Genomic DNA, 22,907 nt, shown 5'->3' on the forward strand with positions numbered 1-22,907 from the left:
CATCTTCTGAGACATTTGGGGCTTTTTAACACAACCTTTGTGGCCTGTACAGCATCTGTAGGTCACATGTAGGTCACATGCCTGCCTGTTCTTGGACATCCTACCTGTCCAGTGGATTGGGCCCTGACCTCTGTTATCCTTTGACCCATAATATTATTAATATATTCCTGAGATACAATACACTTCGCTTCCGGGGATTGCTTGTGCTCTCCCTGACCACATATTTTCATATCTGGTGCTTGGGTGAGAAGCAGGTCACCTCTTCACACTGCTACCCTTTGTCTGAGTTCCGGGCTAAAATCCCTCATCCATTGTTGATTTGCCACCACCCACTAGCACATTGATTCTAGCACTTGCTCTAGCATGGAGCGACAATTCAACACTCCAATTTCTGTCACCTGTGCCATTGGAGTGACTTATTACCACCCTTTGTCACCTATACTTAGGCTATCTTGTTTTCAGTGCACATAGTTTGTGTATTTCAATGGTGTTTTATCAATGTTTTCAAAACCTTTTGAAATCACTTTTTGCAATGATTGTTATTGTAGGAAATTGGGTTATTAGTTGTGCAGGATGTTAGACCTGCACAAGTAATAGGCCCACAATTTTACCTTAGCGGAAACTAAGCACCCCGTTGTAGTACTTGACATTTTCAGGGTAGAAAAGCTTTTGTGGGACTGTCTAGAGTGAATGCACAAACAACCCAACTGTCAATATAAACCAAACGTTGATTCCACAGGCAGGCAGCCAAAGGTATAGGATGGTAAAGCAGGATAATGCCCACTTTTTTTTTTGGGGGGAGGGGTGAAACATAGGTATGTGTACACAGCTTTTCCCTCTTTTGCTTTGTATTCATTGTTGATGCACATGTAGATAAAAGTATTGTTTATGATGTGATTTGTAAAAAGATTTGATAAAATAAATAACTAAAGCTGCAAGTAAAAATTGCGGACCTATTGTCTGAGTCGTAGGTTCTGGTCAGTAATCAGTTTGGTAGTTTTGCTCATTACTGGCAATTGTTTTGTTTTGCTGTTATATTGACTCAGCCTTACTGAGTAGAGTCAAGACCCTTTGGTGTTTCTTGTTCACTTTCTAAAAGTGACATTTTGAAATGCACAATTTGAAAGCCATCTTCCCTAAAAGATATGTTTACAAACCCTGAACTCAGAGAACCCAAACTCTAAACCTTTAGCTCTTCTCAATTTAAAGTTACAAGTGTAAAATATTACAAGGTTGCTCCAAAGATAACCTATGGGAGAGCTAGTCCTTTTATCAGTGAAAAATTAAACTGGCAGCATCTCACTATCCGGATTTGTTAAACACACCAATACATGTCCTAACTTTCACATGCACTGCACCCTGCCTATGCGGGTATCCTTGACCTACTTTAGGGGGCCTTACATGTAGTAAAAGGGAAGGTCCGGGCCGGGCCTGTGGGTGCACTTGCCAGTTTGACATGACAGTTGAAAACTGCATTCACTGTCACTGCGGCTGTGTCCTCATGATCTGCACATACCTTTTTAGGTCTCGGCTAGGCAGCGCATGCGCTGTCTCGCCGAGAGGTGCTGTATACACTATAGTTGGGAAGCTCCACCCACTTCTGACCATCCTTTTGATTGCCTTTATTCATAAATTCTGCATTGTAATTTGTGTTTGGCTTGTTAGTCCCGCCTCCTGACGACTATGTCGTCATTTTGCTCCTTCTGAGGCTATTAGTCCCTTTACTTGAACACTATTTACTGCCCTGTGTGTCCCACCTGCCCCCACCCGAAGTTCGCAGTTTTTTCGCCCCCCCTCCTCTTCGTGCTTTCTTAAACATGGAAGCTGCCATTTGTAATGCAATATGTCTCACGTAAATGCAAGTCGTATTCCATTGCAAATGCTTGTTTAAAAACAGTGCGCAGTCACAAGCGCGCCCACCTCACGAAACGTAGGCGCAAAGACCGGGGGTCAGGTGTCTCGCACCTCAGTGCGGGCGGGGCTCCCGTGCACCGAGGAGAGTCCCGCACACCGGCCAGAGGAAGACTGAGCTTTCCCAATTGCTCCGATGCCAGAGAGGGGGATCGGAGCCTCGCAGGCTTCCAGAAAAAAGAGCAGAGCTCCATGCTGCTGATCGACGCAACACAGTCCTTTGAGTAGTGCCGGTTGGCGCACATTGTTGGGGCCGAGTGGAGTGCACTCGGAGGACCTAGTGAACAGGGCTCCCTAAGGCACTGTTAGTGCCAGTACTTGTTATATTTACAGCCTTCCTCGTAGGCCGCCTTGATGGGAGTCTGCAGCAGGATATTGCATGCCCTCACGGCTGATAATTAACCGCTCTTTGGCTGGCTGAGTGAGTGCTGCAGCGTTGCTTCAGTGTGGCGCTCTTTTCAGAAGAAAGTAATTTTCTAGGTAGCATGTGTGCAGCGAGGGTGTGTGCAACGAGGCGGTGTTCACGGTTCACATGTGTGCAGCGAGGGTGCCTGCAGCAGGTAGAATGTGTGCAGCCAAGGGTATGTGCAGCGATGGTGTGTGTGCAGCAAGGGTGTGTGTGCAGGTACCATGTGTGCAGTGAGGGTGTGTGCAGTGAGGGTGTGTGCGCAGGTACCATGTGTGCAGCGAGGGTGTGTGCATTGGCGGTGTGTTTGCAGGTACCATGTGTGCAGCAAGGGTGTGTGCAGCAGGTAGCCCTCCATCTTTCATCTCCCAGCACAGGCAGCATTGAGGCTCAAGCTCCTCTGTCCCTCCAGCAGCACAGCAGGACAGGCAGAGGCTTATCTCTGGCACATATAGTGGGTACACTTCTGGGAATAAAGCATCAAAAACACTCCGTTTCAGGACAGGAATGCATCATAAACAGCCAGACAGTACCGGCTTACTGCTAAGATCCGACTTCTCTGCATCCAGCAGTAAGAGAAACACAGCGGGAGCCGATACAAGCAACAGGAGCTCTTTAGGAGTAAGGGGGGTACTTCAGCACGCTGTCTAGAATTCTCACCGAGCTGCCAGAGGAATGCTTGAGGCTGCCAGGAAGACCAGAGCTCCTGCACCAGCAAGAGAGGCTTGAATAGTGAGTGGCTTTTGTTGGGTAGGGCCGCTCTTTAAGGACTACTGTCACACCCAAGATGGCTTCCTGCCAGGGCGGCTGGAACTTGTAGCCCTCAAACAGGCACACTGTAAAGAAAGGAAAAAAGGCAACATACAGCATATGGGACACCATACTGGCAAGACACCTGACCTAAGTTCCATGCTTATGGGTGGGGCAGTGCAGCCACCACCGGTCAGAGTGTACTACATGCCTTTTTCAACTCCAGTATGACGGCAGCAAGTGGAAAACCAGAAGGGAGAGCGAAGGCACCTCTGCCTGGTAGGGACAGGCCCTTGTACGTGCACTGCTGTGGCGCTGACACTCACAGACACTGGTTTACAGGGCTACTCATGTGGGTGGCACAGAGCTGCAGGCCCACTATTATTATTTATAAAGAAACAAGGAGACCCTGAAACTCAGGGGGACCTAGGGTGTACGTATCTATAAAAAAAAGCATTGGTCCGGTCATGAGGTAATAGGCAGTGGCACATAGAACTACTATGAGAACTACTTTTATCATCTCCAGATGGAGAATCCGATCATTTATTGAGTAACAAAACACTTTGAAACCATAAAACATAAGGTAAGTTGGCAAAAGAATGGAAATCAACAGATTTCTATACCTCTGACAGAGAGTGACTCAACAATCAACACCAATCCAGTAAGTCACAATAGAAGAATCATCTTTTGCTCTCATCCTGCCACTTCTTTTTGAGGTCCCCAATATGTATACCTTAGACACCAAAGCATTGAGAGTCTCTCAGCTTCTGCTACAAGGCTGCCTTTTCCGCTCCTTTGTGGGTGTATGGAGGCACATTATGTACATCCATGTAGTTATGTATTTTGGAAAAATGGGGCCCCTGCCTAAAGTGATAAACCCTAGCAGGGAAAGAAACTTTTTTTGGAAGGAAAGTGTCAGGTTATAAGCATTAATGTTTGTTGAGTAAACTAGACGTTATTAAAATCAATAACCCTACTAGATATTCATTGTTCAAATTATTTATTCATATTTCATTTTTTGATTTTTATATTTCTTTTGTGACTCTTTTTTCTATTCTTTCATTTATACAAATATTGATGTTTTTGAGTTATTTTTAAAAACATTTTTTTTACATATAATACATTCTAAATACTGTACAATAGAAAAGATTTAAAAACATTCAACAATACGCAGAGATTATTCCTTTCAACGTGTTTCGGCCGTTCGCCTTCCTCAGGAATTCTGCATATTTCTTTTCTTAATCAATAGCTGCTATGATAGTAAAAAGACAGTATTTTAGTTTTACACTCAGATAACAGCAGATTAATTATTTACAACGTCTAGACATCTTACTTCCTTATTTTTTAACTCGGATCATGTCCATCTTACTTATTTTCTAGATCTCTCTTCTTCCATTGATTGGCTCTACACGGTTCGGTATACTTATATCTGTACTGTATTTTAGATTTATTTACAAAATTTACAACTCTATGTACATGGTTATAATACATTTTTCATGTTGTACTTAAAGTTTCTCTGTACATTCTTACATTTAGATGTCAAAGGAATTCTGATTTACATGCAGATTGTAGCTCATTTTCAAATAGTTGCTTAAGTAGGGACAAGGGCCAGGAACATCCATGTAGTTATGTACAACAATGGGAACAACTGGAACTACAAGGTCTGTCTCTCCTCTGTAAAGCTCTTCTTCCACTTCAGGGGAGTGGGCTACCTCCAATAGGGTTGAGCTGGAGTGTGGCATTCGGAAAAGTAACAGCCTGAAGTGTGGGTTGAATATAAGTGCTTGCAAGGGTATCTTTGCCAGATATGTGTGATTTAGTTTAGGTAACTGGTGTTTCCCTAATCTCTTCAATTCAGTGTTTACATAGAATAGGTGTAGATCTCTACTTCCTCTGTAGGGAACTCCTCTTTGAGGATTACACCTCAAATTTGGTCCTAAAGTTATTAGAAGTCCATTTTTAGGCTCCAATTTCGGATGTAATTGTATCAACTCCCTCATATAATAGGGTGAAACTCATAATCCTGCTAATGTGTGGATATCTCTTCCCAGAAATTGTAAATACCAGCCGTGAAGAGATGTTCTTCCTGGCATAGGTAGAAATCTTCATGTGTGGATATAGCATGTAGATTTACCTATGCAAACTGGTAAGTAATTGACTTGGCACTCTACACTGTGCTGCAATCAAACTGCTGGGCACAACACCCGCTGCTGTTAATGCTTCCATAGTCTGCTACAATCAATATAATATTTAGTCCTCAGTTGTCTTCTCTGTGCACAGCTGCATAGTGTATGATTTACCACAGTGCAGTATAATGCACTGTGATGCGTTTAGAACATTCTGTACCAGAGCAGCTGTGTCCACATTACTTACGTCGCACCCATCGACATGTTAAAGGGAGACCTGCATGCTTATTAGTGGACAAAATGAATTATCTTTTTAAACACTGGTACAAATGTGTGATTTGATGAAACAATGATACTGATGAGATGACAATGTCAATATTTTCCTTTATAGAATTGTGCCAAGAGAGGGCACCTGCCAACTTCAGTAAATTCTACTTCCCATATTTCATCGGTGGGGGCAATTTGAGTTGTGGGACCCACTGCAACAAGGGTGTGCCTGATGCAATTAACTGCAACTATGGGGAGTGCAGGCTCTTAAGAACAGGACCTCAGTGTTTGTAAGTACAATATATTGCTTTACTCAACTTCAGGGACTTTGACTTGCAACCAAGCATTGGCAGAGTCATTAGAAATGTTTTAATGTGGTAATGCATGCAAGGGTGTGCACAAAATCGTTTTGCATAAGTTTAACAGGAGGTCTCTTTGCTTTGCCAACGCTTACTTTATTATTGATAGCAGACATACAACATCTCTTACAGGCGCCCTTTCTCCTGCACACACAGCACTGCACACTCAAACTGTTAACACTTACATTTACATAATAGGACGGTGAAGGTTATGGCTGCGCTGATCATGATTTTTATGGTATGGTAATAACATTAGTATTGGTGATTGTTGTGGTGTTAAATGTGGTAATACTGGTAGTGTTGGTAAGGGAGGTGGAGATTATGGTGGAATTTATGGTTGTGATATTGGAGGTAGGAAATCAAGTAATGGTGTTGTGGCAGTGCAATGGTGGTGATGGTGATGATGGTAATGGTAATTGTAATGGTGCAACTAGTTATAGTAGTCATGTTAAAGGTGGTACTGGTGGTGGGGTAGCGTAATGTGGTGGTGGTAATGACTGTGATATTAATGAAGGTTGTAAGAGTAGTAATGAAAGTGCTCGTGGTAGAGTTGGTGTCTTGTGAGGTGATGGCAATGGGAGAGTGATGATAGTATTGGTAATAGAGATAATGGCAATGGTGCTGGTGATGGTGAGACACAACACTATCAAGTGCTCAAATGTATATGTATTAGTATTTTGAACCATGTGATGACCATTACCATACATGATGGCTATTGGGCATTTTAAATACCAAATAAGCTGTCTGCCAAGCATATCAGAGAAGCTACCAGACCCACAGCATTGAAAACAAGCATTTGCACAGCAATAAGTCTTGCATTTGTGAGAGTTAGAGGTAATGGTGTTGTAAATGACAATGTATTTTACGAATGTGTTTTGGTTTGGAGTGCAGTGTGCTTCGGGACCTTGCAAGTGTTTAGTGATGCAGTATATTATCCTGGGTGCTGTGCCGCCGCGGATTAAATATTGGTACAATTACTATACAATGGTGTAGTAAAGAATGTCCACACTTGAGGTAAGTTTCATAGTTTTATTAAGATAAACGCAACACGCACCCTCTGCTTGCTGGTGCTAGGTTCCACTCTGTCAAGGCAGTTCACGAACATTCTAAAGCTGCCTTCACTCCAACATTCTAGGAGGCAACCAAGGGTAGAGGAAGGGAGGGGGGGGGAGGTAGGAGGAAACCAAGACAGATTATAACACATCTTCCTCCCCAAAGAATAGAAGCGAAAGGAAGGAGGAGAGGAGGAGGAGTAGAAGAAAGGTGCTAGGATCAAGGTGATAACACAAGTGGTCTAGCGCAGTAGACCATAAAGACATTTGAGGATAAAACAAGCAACCTCACCATTAATCTGTATGATACTCTCTGTGCCACGTGGGAGTTTTGCGTATCCTGGATCCCCTTCTCAATAGGGGCACCCCATCCTGCACCACCTGAGACTCTGAACTGCTGCCCCCTCTCAGTTCTGCTCTTGTATCGTCAGTAGCCACCCAGTCCACACTCCATTTTCTGCCATCTTCCAACATGACCACATTCTTCTGTACCTCCTTTATTCCTTCTGGGACATAGTATTTGTCTCCTTTTCTTCCCAGGCCCTCCGGTTTCCTTATGTAAACATTCTGACCTTGTTTTAGGAACCTCTCTTTGGTACCCCACTTCTTGTCATACGAGGCTTAGTACCTCCCTTGACGTGACTCCACTTTCCTCTTAAAATCATCTTGGTCAACCGTTACTATATCTTTAGGATACAACCAGTTTGGAGACAATTTGGAGCCAGCATTCCTCCCTCTCAACAACTCAAATGGAGTGTGACCAGTACTGAGGCTGGGTGTCGTATGATAAGACCATAACATGTCTCAGATTGCCAGCTCAACGGGTTTACCTGACCTTACCACTAGTTGTATGCACTCTTTTAACATCCTGTTGGCCCTTTCGACTTTGCCATTTGCTTTTGGACAGTAAAGTGGAGTGCGTACATGGTTTATAGACATGTCCTTTAGGAACTCCCTCATCTCCTCCGACACCAACTGCACCCAATTGTCCTTGACTAATGTAGAGGAAATCCCTTCTTTCGAGAAAATGTCACTTAAGAACGCTAATGTAGCCTTAGTGTTGATATTGACGACAAATTTATAGGAGATCCAATTTGAATAATAGTCAATCATGTCTAGAAGATACCAATCCTGGGGGCCCTTAGCATGTATAGGCCCTATTATGTCAAAGCCCAGCTTATCCCAAGGTACTTCTGGGATCTGTACAGGAATAAGGGGGGGCGCGTCTAATTGTTCTGGATTTGTCACTCAAATCACAGGCGTAACAGTCTTTTACCATTTCTTCCATTAACTGATCCATCCTCGGGAACCAATACTCCGATCTCAATCTAGCTTTGCAGAGGCTTCTACCCAAATGCCTCACATGAGTGAGATCAATTATTTGGCGTAGCATACCTTCTGGGGGAACTATTTTCCCTGATTTGTACAAATAATCTCCTTCTATCGATAAGTCATCTCTAACCTTCCAAAAGGGTTGTATCTCACTAGGCAGTTCATTACACTTGTTGGGCCAACCTTCAATTACCAATTTTTTAAAATTTTTCATTATAACATCATTCTCCATGTAACCATTCCACTGTTCCTTTGTGACTGCCGGTATTTTTAATTCCATAACCCTTTCATTTTCCATGGCTTCAACACTATCATTTTGTACCGGAGCCCTTGATAAGAAGTTTGCCACCCTATTCTGTTAACCAGGCACATGCACCATCTTGAAATTATGCCCCTGAAGACCAATTGTCCACTTAGCAATCCGGGGTGTCATGTTCTCTACCTCTTTTTTGCTGAACAGAGACAAAAGAGGTTTGTGGTCCTTATGTACTTCAAACGGTAGACCAAACACATAGAAGCTGAAATGTTTTACTGCCCAAAACACCGCCAGGGCTTCCTTCTCTACAGTGGAGTAATTTAACTCTGCTCCGGTTAGGGTTCTTGAAGCAAAAGCCACTATGTTAATCTTGGAGTCGTGTCTTTGAGATAGAGTTGCTCCAATGCCTTTTGCACTAGCCGCAGTTGTGATTACGCTTACTTTTTCCACACAGAACTTCCCAATAAATGGTTCTGAAACTATGGAATCTTTTATGGTTTCTAAGGCTTTCATTTGGTCTTGACCCCATGTAAACACCACGTCTTTCTTTATGAGATCTCTGAGGGGTTGTGAAATCATTGCAAAGTCTTTTATGTACATATATTCTGCCAGTCCAAGGAAGGCCAACATTTCCTCTTTATTCGTTGGGATGGGAGATCCTCTAACTGCTTCTACCAGATCTATCTTGGGTTTTATTCCTTCTTCAGAAATTGTGTGACCAAGATAGTCTACTGAAGTTACACCAATTTTACACTTACTTTCGTTGTGAACGCAACTGCTCTCAGCTCTTTAAGAACTGTGCGTGCATTAAGATTGTGTTCCCTTTCATCTGAGCCATATATGAGTATGTCATCCTGAAAACATAAAGTTTTAGGACAATATTTTAATAGATGCTGCATTGCTCTCTGATTTTAAAGCAAACAAAGGTCCTAAGCTTTTAGTGGATGTAACGTGAAATGATAAGTACAGACTTTGAATAAGGACTGTGTGTCTTTTACTCCAATGTCCAGCCGGACAAGGAGGTATTTATTTCAAAGGTTTTAGTGAATATACACAGGATTAGGAAGTGGAGCAAGCCACAGTTAACTGGGCACAAGCCTGTACCGAGTCAAGAAGGAAAGGAAAGACAATACGTGGGGAGAAAGAATAACAGGCAAACAAGTCGGAGAAGAACGGTGGCTTATGATACAATGAAATCTTAACACCTTGGCTGCTAGGTGTTTTCCCCTCCTGTGCTGCAGGCCCCCTCTTTCCCATTGTTCATGACGAGCTCAGCTCGTCATCAGCACAGCTCAACCGTGCATCATGACGAGCTGAGCTCGTCATCAGCATCGAAAGGGTTACATAAGCTCTAACCGACAGTAACTGCAACACGTATTACAAAATTGAAAGGGAAGCAGTACTGCACAAACTGTCGACGTTACGTTTCGATCCCTGTCTCCAAAATTAAATTGGGATCACCTTCAGGACTACAATAAACATTTTGCCTGATTGCATTTTAACAAGCCTGTGGGATTTAAACAGGAGGGAGGAAAAAAGGGGGGAAGAGACAAGTTATCTCAAGGGGAAATATTTACATATTTATAGCATGTCATTTACATTTCTCTAAGGCGCAAATTTCTCAGAGGATAAAAGTGCGCAGGACGTGGTGCACAGTGCGATCCTATTTCTTTCAAAAGGGCACGGGTGGCGATGTGCTTATTTTTTGTGTGGATCGTTGCGACGTACCGGGAAAACTGTCACTGAAGTGCGTGGTCACTGGACAGAGTGAAATTGAGTCCTTGGAGTATACTTATACTGGTGCCAAGAAGCGAAGTGGCCCGGGTAATGAGCCGGGTGGTCGGTGATTTCAGTGCTCGGTGATTGCGATTATTGTGATTGGTTCTTGCCCTTCGCGAGGGTGGCTAGTGGGCGATTAGCGCTGGAACGGTGAAGGTGGATGTGCTGCGGTGCGCAGCGAAACAGAATTAACGTATCTAAAGGGGGGCCGATCGCAGGAGCGGTTGGTGTCTACAGGTGGTCGATGGCAAGTGCAAGTGGTGTACTGACCTGAGCACTGGGTAGTAGTGCGGTCACGGCGTGGGGGGGATCTGGTGGAGGGAGGCGTCAGTCCAAATGAGAAGAACAAGGGGAGTAGTAAGCGTGAGCTTCAGCAAGGGTTGCTGAGCTAGAAAGGGAAGGAGACTGAATTACCTGGAGCGCCTAGCAGTTTAGCATTGGGCGGCCTCCCATTACAGCGTGGATGTAACAATTCCGGTCCGGCACTGTGAGGTGACCTATACGTAGAGAACGGGTTGAGTGAGATTAAACTCGAATTCTGAAAAGCGGTGCAGGCAGCGAGGGGCTTAGGTAAAATTTATCTTGGCAGTAAAGGAATTCCTGCCGGCGTGCATTTACTCCTTGGAGTTACGTTGTGACCGCGCGCAATGGGGCGAACCAGTACTTCGCGTTCCTGTCAAGGGAAATTGCGGGAATAGTTAGACTGGTTAGCCGGGTGGCGGGGGTAGTGCGGGAAGTGAGTGGGGGACACGGGGTGACTTACCGCAATGGGAAGGCCTCCGGGCGGCGAATGGGTCCCGTCTGGTGTGCCGGATGGCGGATGTGTGTGGCTCCGGGGGCCGGGTCTGTTAATCAACAGTTCCTGAAATGTGGAAATCAAATATGGACTAGTAGGCGGTCCTTGCCGGGGGTGGAAAGCGGCCGCCATCTTAGAACAGTGAATCGATTACGGAGTGAAGGGGAAAGTGAGGGGTGGGGGGTGGGCTAGTTACACTAGTCCCGTCCAATCCTCAGCTCTGTTTAAGCCATTCTGTATGGAATTAAACTGAATGATGGACTTCAGTTCTTCCTTGTTCAACAACTGTCCAATGTTACCTCCTCTGGGTGGGAGTTTCACAACCTTTAGTACAGTCCATCTGATGTAATTTTCCGAGTGTTTTGATGCTGTGACTCAAAACACTCGGAAAATGACATCAGATGGACTGTACTAAGGAGCTGAGGATTGGACGGGATTAGTGTAACTCTGTCAACACTTTGGAACCTCATGCAATAATGCAACAGAAGAATCTAACTCATTTTTGTGATTCTCCAAAACACCACCGGAGTGTAAGCTATTGTTTGGGATAAATGTAATTCCTCTGATTCTACCTTGAGCCCTGCAACACAACATAATTCTGTTATATCCTGTAATTTCCTTGTATTCTGTGTACTGTCAACAATTGGTTGTTCCTTGCACTGTAGTGAAGTAGTGAGCACCAAACCACCCGCCCACCCCCCACCCCTCACTTTCCCCTTCACTCCGTAATCGACTCACTGTTCTAAGATGGTGGCCGCTTTCCACCCCCGGCAAGGACCGCCTACTAGTCCATCCTCGATTTCCACATTTTAGGAACTGTTGATTAACAGACCCGGCCCCCGGAGCCACACACATCCGCCATCCGGCACACCAGACGGGACCCATTCGCCGCCCGGAGGCCTTCCCATCGCGGTAAGTCACCCCCGTGTCCCCCACTCACTTCCCGCACTACCCCCGCCACCCGGCTAACCAGTCTAACTATTCCCGCAATTTCCCTTGACAGGAACGCGAAGAACTGGTTCGCCCCATTGCGCGCGGTCACAACGTAACTCCAAGGAGTAAATGCACGCCGGCAGGAATTCCTTTACTGCCAAGATAAATTTTACCTAAGCCCCTCGCTGCCTGCACCGCTTTTCAGAATTCGAGTTTAATCTCACTCAACCCGTTCTCTACGTATAGGTCACCTCACAGTGCCGGACCGGAATTGTTACATCCACGCTGTAATGGGAGTCCGCCCAATGCTAAACTGCTAGGCGCTCCAGGTAATTCAGTCTCCTTCCCTTTCTAGCTCAGCAACCCTTGCTGAAGCTCACGCTTACTACTCCCCTTGTTCTTCTCAGTTGGACTGACGCCTCCCTCCACCAGATCCCCCCACGCCGTGACCGCACTACTACCCAGTGCTCAGGTCAGTACACCACTTGCACTTGCCATCAACCACCTGTAGACACCAACCGCTCCTGCGTTCGGCCCCCCTTTAGACACGTTAATTCTGTTTCGCTGCGCACCGCAGCACATCCACCTTCACCGTTCCAGCGCTAATCACCCACTAGCCACCCTCGCGAACGGCAAGAACTAATCACAATAATCGCAATCACCGAGCACTGAAATCACCGACCACCCGGCTCATTACCCGGGCCACTTCGCTGCTTGGCACCAGTATAAGTATACTCCAAGGACTCAATTTCACTCTGTCCAGTGACCACGCACTTCAGTCACAGTTTTCCCGGTACGTCGCAACGTTTCCACACAAAAAATGAGCACATCGCCACCCGTGCCCTTTTGAAAGAAATAGGATCACACTGTGCACCACGTCCTGCGCACTTTTATCCTCAGAGAAATTTGTGCCTTAGAGAAATGTAAATGACATGCTGTAAATATGTAAATATTTCCCCTTGAGATAACTTGTCTCTTCCCCCCTTTTTTCCTCCCTCCTGTTTAAATCCCACAGGCTTGTTAAAATGCAATCAGGCAAAATGTTTATTGTAGTCCTGAAGATGATCCCAATTTAATTTTGGAGACAGGGATCGAAACGTAACGTTGACAGTTTGTGCAGTACTGCTTCCCTTTCAATTTTGTAATACGTGTTGCAGTTACTGTCGGTTAGAGCTTATGTAAGATTTCATTGTATCATAAGCCACCGTTCTTCTCCAACTTGTTTGCCTGTTATTCTTTCTCCCCATGTATTGTCTTTCCTTTCCTTCTTGACTCGGTACAGGCTTGTGCACAGTTAACTGTGGCTTGCTCAACTTCTTAATCCTGTGTACATTCACTAAAACCTCTGAAATAAATACCTCCTTGTCCGGCTGGACATTGGAGTGAAAAGACACACAGTCCTTATTCAAAGTCTGTGCTTATCATTTCACGTTACATCCACTAAAAGCTTAGGACCTTTGTTTGCCTTAAAATACAAATTACCCGAGGTCCCTCGCTACCTTCACCGGTCCCCTTGTTTTATATACTAATGCATTGCTCTCTGAAACTCAGAGGCTGCAGACGCCAGCCCAAATGGCATCCTCATGAATTTAAAGTTGCCAAATGGGGTGGTGAAAGCAGTCAATGGTTGGGATTCGGGATGCAACTTGATTTGATAATAGGCAGACGATAGGTCCAGCACACTGAAAAACTTAGCTCCCTGTATGGTGTTCAACATTTCATTTATTCTCGGCAGAGGATGTCAGTCCACCTGAATATTTGCATTAAGCGATCTCAAATCAACACAAAGTCTTATGCTCCACCCACAATCCTTGGTCATAATAACGACTGGCGCCAATCATGCTGAGCATTCAATTTCTTGGATAACTCCTTGTTTTCTCAATCTTTCAATTTCCATTTTTAAAGGGTCTTTCATCCTCAAAGGAATAGAACAGGTTTTGTGAACAACAGGTACTGCCACTTCTTTAAGAACAATTTTGTGCATATAATTTTTTAATAGGCCTAATTTGTCATTAAATACATCCAGAAATTCCTCAATTAGACTTGTATCAATTACAGGTGGTCCATTCAACAAAACTTGTTTGAGATTGTTTGGACCTAGGGTGATCCCTAACTCCTTTTGGTGTTTCCACCCTAGTAAACTAGAACCTTGTTTAGTAATGTATACCTTTCCAACAGTGTGTCTGTTTTTAAAAGAAATCCTCATCCTTGCCATGCCCTCTAATGGCATGGGTTCCTTATTGTATCCTGAAGGACAAATGTCGGCCCTTTCAATTTCTAAGTTACATTTAGCAAATTTTTGCATTGAAGTCCTTCTTGTCAACTAGTGTAAATGGAGAACAAGAATCCGCATACACGACAAACTTCTCTCCATCCAAACTAATTTAATAAGTGGAATACTGTATTTTTTACTGTGATTCTGTCTCCTTAATCTGAAAAATAAAACTTTTCGCCTCTTCCGTTTCTACTTCAGGGTTGTCAACCCAATGCACTTTGAGCGTAAAAATATTGCAAACCTTTGAGAATTGCCCTCTTTTATTAAATTTTCTACACATCATGTTCCTTGCTGGGCATTTCCAATTAATAGCTAGATGGTTAAAACTACCACACCTATAACATTGTAATCCATCACCTCTCTTTTTAGTCTCCTCTTTGCTTTTGACACTAACTTTACAAACAGCCTATTCACTACTGGATATATTAGGTTCACTCTTTTCCTTAGATCCCTCTGAAATTCTCATTTCTCTCATGCACAGTGCCATGTGTTCTAACCCCTTAGCTATGCTTATTGCTTCCTCCAAATCTGGATTTCTAGTAAGTAATTCCTCTTGCACCTTCTGGTCATTAGTACACCTGACTAACTGGTCTCTGATTAATGAGTCTGTCAAAGCCCCAAATTCACACGTGGTTAACATTCCTCTTAACACAGCAATGTACAAAGACACTTTCTCATCTTTCTTTTGACCCCGTTTGAAAAATGTGTGTTTCTCCAGGACAAAATTCACTTTTACCCTGAAATGTGCCTCAAGTTTCCTTAAAGTGTACTCATACATATCCCCGCCTACTTCTTCTTCCAGTGGTTCATCATCAACTAACCTTCCTGTAATGTCCTCAAAAACTTTTCTCCCTTCAATTCCTAGGTTGTGTATTAATATATGTTGTTTACTCACGTTAGAAAAATGTCTTCCCCCTATGGCAATGAGATATGATTTAAATATTCCTTCTCACCTCTTCCAAGGTATATCTGGCTCCCCTAATTCATTTGAGAAGGGAGGTGGTTGGTTCATGCCTGCACCAGCCATGGTAGCTATGGATGTAATTATGGACTTTGTAGGAATATTAAAGTTACCAGGCTAAATGTGAAGTTTATGCTTCAGTGCCCTCTAAAATTGTCTTGAATTATCTCATAGAAACACCATAGGAAAATGAACATTCATTATGGCAATATGAAGCAAAAGGAAGAAAAAATGGCAACACGAATGTAGTTATTAACAAAACATAAAATCTTAATAAATTGTTTTCAGTAGGCTGGGTACTTATAAACATATGCTTGAGTGAATATGCATTGTGCTAAGAATACAGAAAATGTTAGTTTTGCCACCTCAAGATGTGTATGATGACCTACTCCAGTCCTGTTGTTATGTCCTTTCTCACAAGTCTCTTCCTTCTAGCAAAATTGGGAAAGAGGGCGGGAACTTCCTTTCTGAGGAGAGATCGAAGAATTTCCTCCACGACTGTACCCGACCTCCCTGAACTCTGATCCGCCCACTGAAGCTTCCCAACGACACAAAACCAGCTCTCACAGTGCTGCCCGCAAGCGAACACCCCACATCACATGAGAGCGTTCTCCCACACGGTAGTCTACCGCAGCTGAGCAAACTTTAGAATGTCCGCTGAAGAAACAGCCTCGCACTCCACTTCTCCACCGACTCCTGAAGAGATGATGGAACGGCCTCCCGCGCAGCTGCAATCGCGCTGAATAGCTCCCAAACGCCCTCAGACGATGTTATGCTGCGCAGCTTCTCCCTCACACGCCGTCCTCGACTGCACGCTACTGCAGCAAACTCACCTCCAATACGATGGCGGGGGCCTGTCAATTCAGCCGACACTGCCTTCCCTGACCCAGTGATGATCAGCAGGAGAAACCCCCTTGTGGCGCCACCAAAAGTCGGAAGCCTCTGATCCACCGCAATATCGCCACCGCAGGGGTGCCAATCACAATGCCGGGGAGATGTTTACTTTGGACACCAAACTCTGATGCACCAGGTGCCCCGTAGCTCGCCGCCTCACTAGCCAGTGTATAAATGCAGACATACACAATTGTGAAGATGACCCACAGGCATCATCGCGCAAGAAATCATTGTCCACCTCTTTCTTTTAGGAGCAAAAAAGGCCACTTTATTTTAGGACAGGTGCATCATCATTTCACGAAACACATTTCATTATTTATTTATTTACAAATTCCAACTGTACAATGATCTTGCGAAACTGAATCCCAAAACCCAGAACGAAAACTCCTACCTACTACCCCTAACCTACCCACGCTACCCTTCAGGATGGCCAACCCGCTCCAGGCTGCCCACCCCCCTACAAAAACCCCGCCTCTAGTTAGCACACCTGCACCCATCCTAACTGTGGCAAACTAAGGAAAGGAGCAGCACCTAAAGTACCGCAAAAGAAGAAAAAAGGACCCCCACCCAAATGTAAAAGAAAAAGAGGGAGGGTGGGTGGGGCAAAACAAACCTCCCTGATAGCCACCCGCTACGCAGTTCCCAACCGTCAGCCTGACCCCTTTATATCTGTTCCCTAATCAGTCCCACCTGATTTCCTGATTCTCGCGCGAACCTACCCAGGAAGAGACCGGCTCGTGCCTGGCTCTCCCTGGGTCCCCCCTCGCGCAAGAAATCATTGTCCACCTCTTTCTTTTAGGAGCAAAAAAGGCCACTTTATTTTAGGACAGGTGCATCATCATTTCACGAAACACATTTCATTATTTATTTATTTACAAATTCCAACTGTACAATGATCTTGCGAAACTGAATCCCAAAACCCAGAACGAAAACTCCTACCTACTACCCCTAACCTACCCACGCTACCCTTCAGGATGGCCAACCCGCTCCAGGCTGCCCACCCCCCTACAAAAACCCCGCCACCCAGGAAAACCTTTAGTGTTTTCCTGCCCCACCAAAAGAACAGGAAGGGGCACACCATAACTGAACTTGAAGAACTTTACTAATCAAATCCCTGAGCTCCAACAGGTAAAAAGAAAGACCCAAAGCTGAAAGATGCACTCCGTCCTCACAAAATAAATGATGTTCCGAGACCTGTAAATGATAATGATTCAAACAATATATACCCAAATTATGACAAAAAGGTCGCATCGTCCGGTTCACTTTTCTCCGGGCCTTTTCGAGAGCAGAATGGTTCCTGGCTCCACGCCATTGTAGACGAGGTACAAATTCAGTCCAGATCAACACGGTGTTCACCCATGTGGTTCTTATAATTTCCAGGTCTTGCTTCATGAGTTTCAACAAAGTCAACCCCGATAAAGTAACCAGGTCATTCTCTCCCAGATGTAACACCAGGAGATCCGGAGGGCCCCCCAAACACTGGGAAACCAAAGCTGCCAAGGCGGGAAAAAGCCCGCCCCAGCGCATGCCCCCAGTTCCATACCAGGAGACCTCGTGTGACGTGCTGTTGAGACCCAACGATCTCCCACAGAGCTGATTGGCAGCGGCTAAAGCTGCACGTTTAATAAAAGAGTGCCCCAGTATCCACACCCGCCGTTTGCCTCCGGCGACCGACGGCCAAGGACCTAGGAGAAAAAGAAATGTTAGACAAGCCAAAAATGCACTACTTTCGTACATATTTCTCACAGCATTTGGAACGCCAGCGCCCAATGCGCCGGATCTGGGACCAGTCCCACCCCAAACGAGCGGCCTCCGTTGCCGCACCAATTCTAAAGGAATGTGTACCAAACAGAACCGGGTCCTTCCCCAGGCGCAACAACACCTTGCGCAATACAGCCAACAATTGGGATGCCACAATGGGACTCCCATCCACGTGACAAAATATAGACCCTTGTACAAAATGCGGAGAGGAGACAAACCCTTCCCATTCCCCAACCGGGCAACATGCAGAAACTCCACTCCTGCCAAGGAACACCCACTTACCCCGGCCCAACTGATCAGTTTTGGAGGCCCGCAGCCACAGCCGCAACCGCTCACTTTCCAACACCACCTCACTACTAGTCATGCCTACCCTACCCCGTAACCCCAACAATTCAGATGCCCGGAATGCCCCAAAGAACAACCAAATGAAACACAAACGGAATTTGGCACACTCAAAGGCATCATGACAACACGCCTCCAACCCTGGTAACAACAACTGAAGCAGCTCAAAAGTAACAGGCTGCCGGAGCTGGGGACCACCAGCCCGAAGCCTGGCCAAACCTTTCAACATTTTACGAACCAACACCCCCCCAACCGGATCCCTTCCCCACCAAAGCTGCCCATAAAAAGAAATCCCAGCCAATTTGCCCGAAATGGTAGTGGGCGATAAACCTTTGTCAGCCAAATGCAACACAAACTGCAAGATGCCCTGTTCGTCAGACCAAACAGCCCCAGGCGATCCCACCCAATCCTTACCGAACTGCAGAAATTCACTCCAAGCCTTCACATACCCCCGCCTCGTGGAGGCAGCCACCGACTGTTCGACCAGTTGGTGAACCCTCAATCCCCCAGGTCCCATACGTACTGTGGGATCGCTGTCGGTTCCAGGTCCGCCCCAGGAGCTAACTTGCGGAACTCTGCCCACTGAAATCGAGACAAAGAGTCAGCGATGCAGTTAGAGGTACCGGGAACATGCCGTGCTTTAAACACAATATTCAATTGCAGACACCGTAACATGAATGCGCGCAGTAAGCGCAACACCCTTAAATCACGAGCCTTCTGGTGATTGACAAGATGTACAACTGCCAAGTTGTCCACATGAAACAGAACTGATCTATTCCGGAACTCATCCCCCCACAGATACAATGCAACCAGTAGTGGGAAGAGCTCCAGAAAGGCGATGCTACGGCCTTGTTCCTGCCAGTGTGCCGGCCATCCGGCCGCACACCACCGACCGTCCCAAAAGATCCCGAAGCCGTGAGCCCCAGAAGCATCAGTGAACAACTGTACTTGCCACACCATGTCCTCATCCGCAAAAAACAAGGACACGCCATTGAAATCCTGCAGAAACTGAAGCCAAACTGTCAGATCGGAACGGACAGCGGCGGTAATGCGAACCCGATGATGGGGAAGGGTCGCACCGGACATGGACAACCCCAGACGCCTGCAGAAAGTCCTACCCGCCCGCACAACCCGACAAGCAAAATTGAGGTAACCCAACAGCTTTTGTACCATTTTCAAAGCAACTTTCCGTTCCCCCAAGACCAGTTGTATGAAATCTGACATTTCTTGCACTTTAGGGGCAGGCAATCTCGCCATCATAGATAGCGTATCAATTTCAATCCCCAAGAAAACCAGGGACGTACAGGGGCCTTCAGTCTTGTCAGGCGCCAAAGGAACGCCCAATTCCTCCGCCAGTGCCTGAAAGCTGTTCAACGCCGACTGACACTGCCCGGAGCGACCTTCCCCAATGAAAAGAAAATCATCCAAGTAATGACAGACCAGGGAGTGGCCAGTGACAAAAGTGAATCTCCACTGCAAGAAAGTACTGAAAGCTTCAAAAAGGGAGCAGGACACGGAACAGCCCATTGGTAATACTCGATCCACGTAGAAACAACCCTCAAACTGCATTCCCAAAAGACTGAAATCCCAAGGATGGATGGGCAGTAGCCGAAAAGCCGACTGAATGTCGCTCTTGGCCAGCAACGCCCCAACACCTGCCAGGCGCACGAGCCGTAAGGCATCGTCCACTGAGGCATAAGTAACGGTTGAGTCAGCTGGATCGATGAAGTCATTAATGGAGGTACCCTCTGGCCAGGACAGATGATGGATAAGACGAAACTCCCCTGCCGCCTTTTTGGGCACCACGCCCAGGGGCGAAACAATCAAATCAGGCAGAGGACACGACACAAAAGGACCAGCAATTCGACCAGCCGCAAGTTCGGCGTCCAGCTTTTTTCTCACCACCTGTGGACTCTCCTTCACAGACTTCAAATTGTCCGACCACCTACCCACCCTGGGCCCCTGGTATCCGATCCGAAAACCCAGTTTGAAACCCCAAGACAAAATCTTAGCGGCTTCAAAATCCGGATAATCCACTAGCCAGAGATCGAGAACCGTCTGTCTAATAGGAGTAGGAGCCCTTGTGAAAAGACTGCTGCGGCTGGCCCCTACCCCCTGAACCTCGTCCCTGGTCGCCCACTCTTTGTCCAGGAAAACAGTGGGTGAGGGGGTGCTTCCCTCCACACTGAGAACACTCATGCTTGTACCGACAGGCTGGCCTGTTGCAGGAACCCCGGTTAAAGTGCCAGCAAGTGCCAGTGGCGGCTGATTGACCTCTACCCCAAACCCCCGCCCCAGACTGAGCGGGGCGAGCTGGAAAGGGCCGATAATACACTGGCTGTCCGCTAGCCGTGTGGGTCGTAGCAGACGGATTAGCCGATGCCATCCACTGTAACCATAGTTCAGAATCAACCTCACCCCATGAACGCTCGGGAAAGGCGCTCATGCGGGCCCTGAATTCATCATCATAAGACAACCAGGCAAAACCACCAAAATAACTGTGGGCCTTGCGGACAATATCAGCATATTTAAACATATCAATAGCTTTGTCAGGATGACGTTGACAATAAACACTGGCATAAATCAAAAAGGCTGAAGTCCAGTTCTCTATAGATTTCGGAACCCGAGGCCTCCGAGCCAGTTCCAACTCTTCCTCCTTCGACCCCTCTTTTGCCTGAACATCTCTATGGAGGAGACGAAAAACATCCACAAAAGCCCCAGACCAAATCAGATTCTTCGTTTTTTCGGACAAATGAGATCCCAAAGGCATCCCCACCCCAGAATAAGGTAACTTTTTCGGTAGGATACTATCCTCCGCAACCTGTGTGGCAACCTTTCCCCCAGTCCCCCCAGTAGAAACTTCATTGGCAACTTGCCCCACAGGAAAATTTGAAATTACCGGCCGCTCAAGCCTTGGTGCCAGAGCGACTCGCTCAACCACAACCCCATCCCCAGTAGAAACATTCGAAAATACCGGCCGCTCAAGCCTTGGTGCCAGAGCGACTCGCTCAACCACAACCCCATCAGCAGCATTTGAAAATACCGGCCGCTCAAGCCTCTGTGCCAGAGCGACTCGCTCAGCCGTAGCCCCAACCCTAGTAGAAACATTCGAAAATACCGGCCTCTCAGGCCTTGATTCCAGAGCGACTCGCTCAGCCATAACCCCAACCCCAGTAGAAACATTCGAAAATACCGGCCTCTCAGGCCTTGATTCCAGAGCGACTCGCTCAGCCATAACCCCAACCCCAGTAGAAACATTCGAAAATACCGGCCTCTCAGGCCTTGATTCCAGAGCGACTCGCTCAACAACCCCAACTTCCGTACCAACAGACCTTGTACTTTTCACAGGGAGACTCTCCCTAGGTTGCCACACAGACCACCACCCATCCTTACCTTTGGGCAACTGCTCGGACGGCAGCGTGACAGCCCCACGATCTTTCTGCGAAGGTCCAGACCTCACTGCCCCTCGTACACCTGCATGGTCCGCTCGAGACACCTGCAAAACACGAGAAACAGTGGGTTGCCCCATCCCACCCCCTTGGGCCCGTGCTGCCAAAAGCCCACAAGTTGAGTCTCTCAATTCCCCCTCCTCCAAATCCTCAGCATGAAAATTCCCGCAGAAAGCTTGATCAGAAAAGAAAACTTGGTCACTGCCACTGGGCATAGCCCCATCACCAATACCCCCGTCATAACTCTGCCAATCAATAGGCTGAAAGCTGTTTACATTGAAAGCTGTAGAAGAGCTATCCGCTCCAGACAGCCCCCCGTGAAGCCCACCACTGGAAACAGCCGTGTGGACAGTTCCCGGGCCCGCAGATACAGCCGACAGCCGCCCAGCCGACGGCGCAGCATGAAAACCGCGGCCGCTCAAGCCAGACAAAGAAGAAGATCCCGTAACTTGGTCCCCGAAAACGAAGACGCCATCTTCCCCCGAGGAACGAACCCCCGACGCCAAACCATGATGACCCATTGACCCATACTCAAGGCCACCCGCACTGGCACCCGGCCGACCCCTGGGGACCGGGAACAGGGAGGGACCCGCGCCTGTGTGCGCCCCCCGGGGCAACGGACCCCCCCCACGCGGAGCCGAGGGGGTGGAAACGGCGGGTCCCAGGTCAGACACCCCGGAGTCCAAGGACTGGGCCGCCGGGGGTGGCAGCCCGAAAACTGCAGCACCCGCAGCATGAACAACTTCAGCAGGGGGCGGGTCGTCATTTAGGGAGCAAGCCGGCAACTCGCCCAACAGGAACCGGGCATCAGCCCCACCCTGGGGAGTGGGGACAAAAGAGGGGTGGGGGGCAGTACCGGGCCCTGGGACAGCGGGAGAGAGCAGGAAACATTGACCGTTCAGCCACAGGTAAGGCGAGGCCCCGGCCGACAATTGGGGAACCTCAGAGGCGGGGGCGGGGGGTACCCCCAAAGGGGGGGGAAAAGGCACACGCCCAGGCACATCCAAGCTCCGCCCACGCTTGGGCTTGGGGCCCGCCTGAGGCTTCCCTGACTTCCCTCGTACCAGCCCGCTGGGGCTCGGAGCCTGCCGGCCCGCCGAGCGACCCCTCCTCCCCCCGGGCGCCCCACGTGTGCCAGCACTAAAATATGGTAACGCACATACCTGCTGGGAGGCGCCCGGGGCATCCGGCGGGGGTTCCACATCAACGGCGGGCAATACTAGCCCAGGCCCGTCAGCCGGCATAGCCGCATCTCCGT

General features: G+C 47.1%; 1 protein-coding gene across 1 annotated transcript in view; it reads left to right on the forward strand.

Moving 5' to 3' along the window:
• Positions 1-22,907, forward strand: part of LOC147678039 (uncharacterized) — a 360,244-nt gene that overhangs the window by 274,682 nt on the left and 62,655 nt on the right. Inside the window, exon 9 of the mRNA XM_086945608.1 lies at positions 5,585-5,750. Within this exon, the coding sequence (XP_086801734.1) occupies positions 5,585-5,750 (166 nt within the window). The remainder of the gene's footprint in view (positions 1-5,584; positions 5,751-22,907) is intronic.

Source organism: Lissotriton vulgaris, chromosome 12 (assembly GCF_964263255.1).
Source record: "Lissotriton vulgaris chromosome 12, aLisVul1.2, whole genome shotgun sequence".
Taxonomy (NCBI): domain Eukaryota; kingdom Metazoa; phylum Chordata; class Amphibia; order Caudata; family Salamandridae; genus Lissotriton; species Lissotriton vulgaris.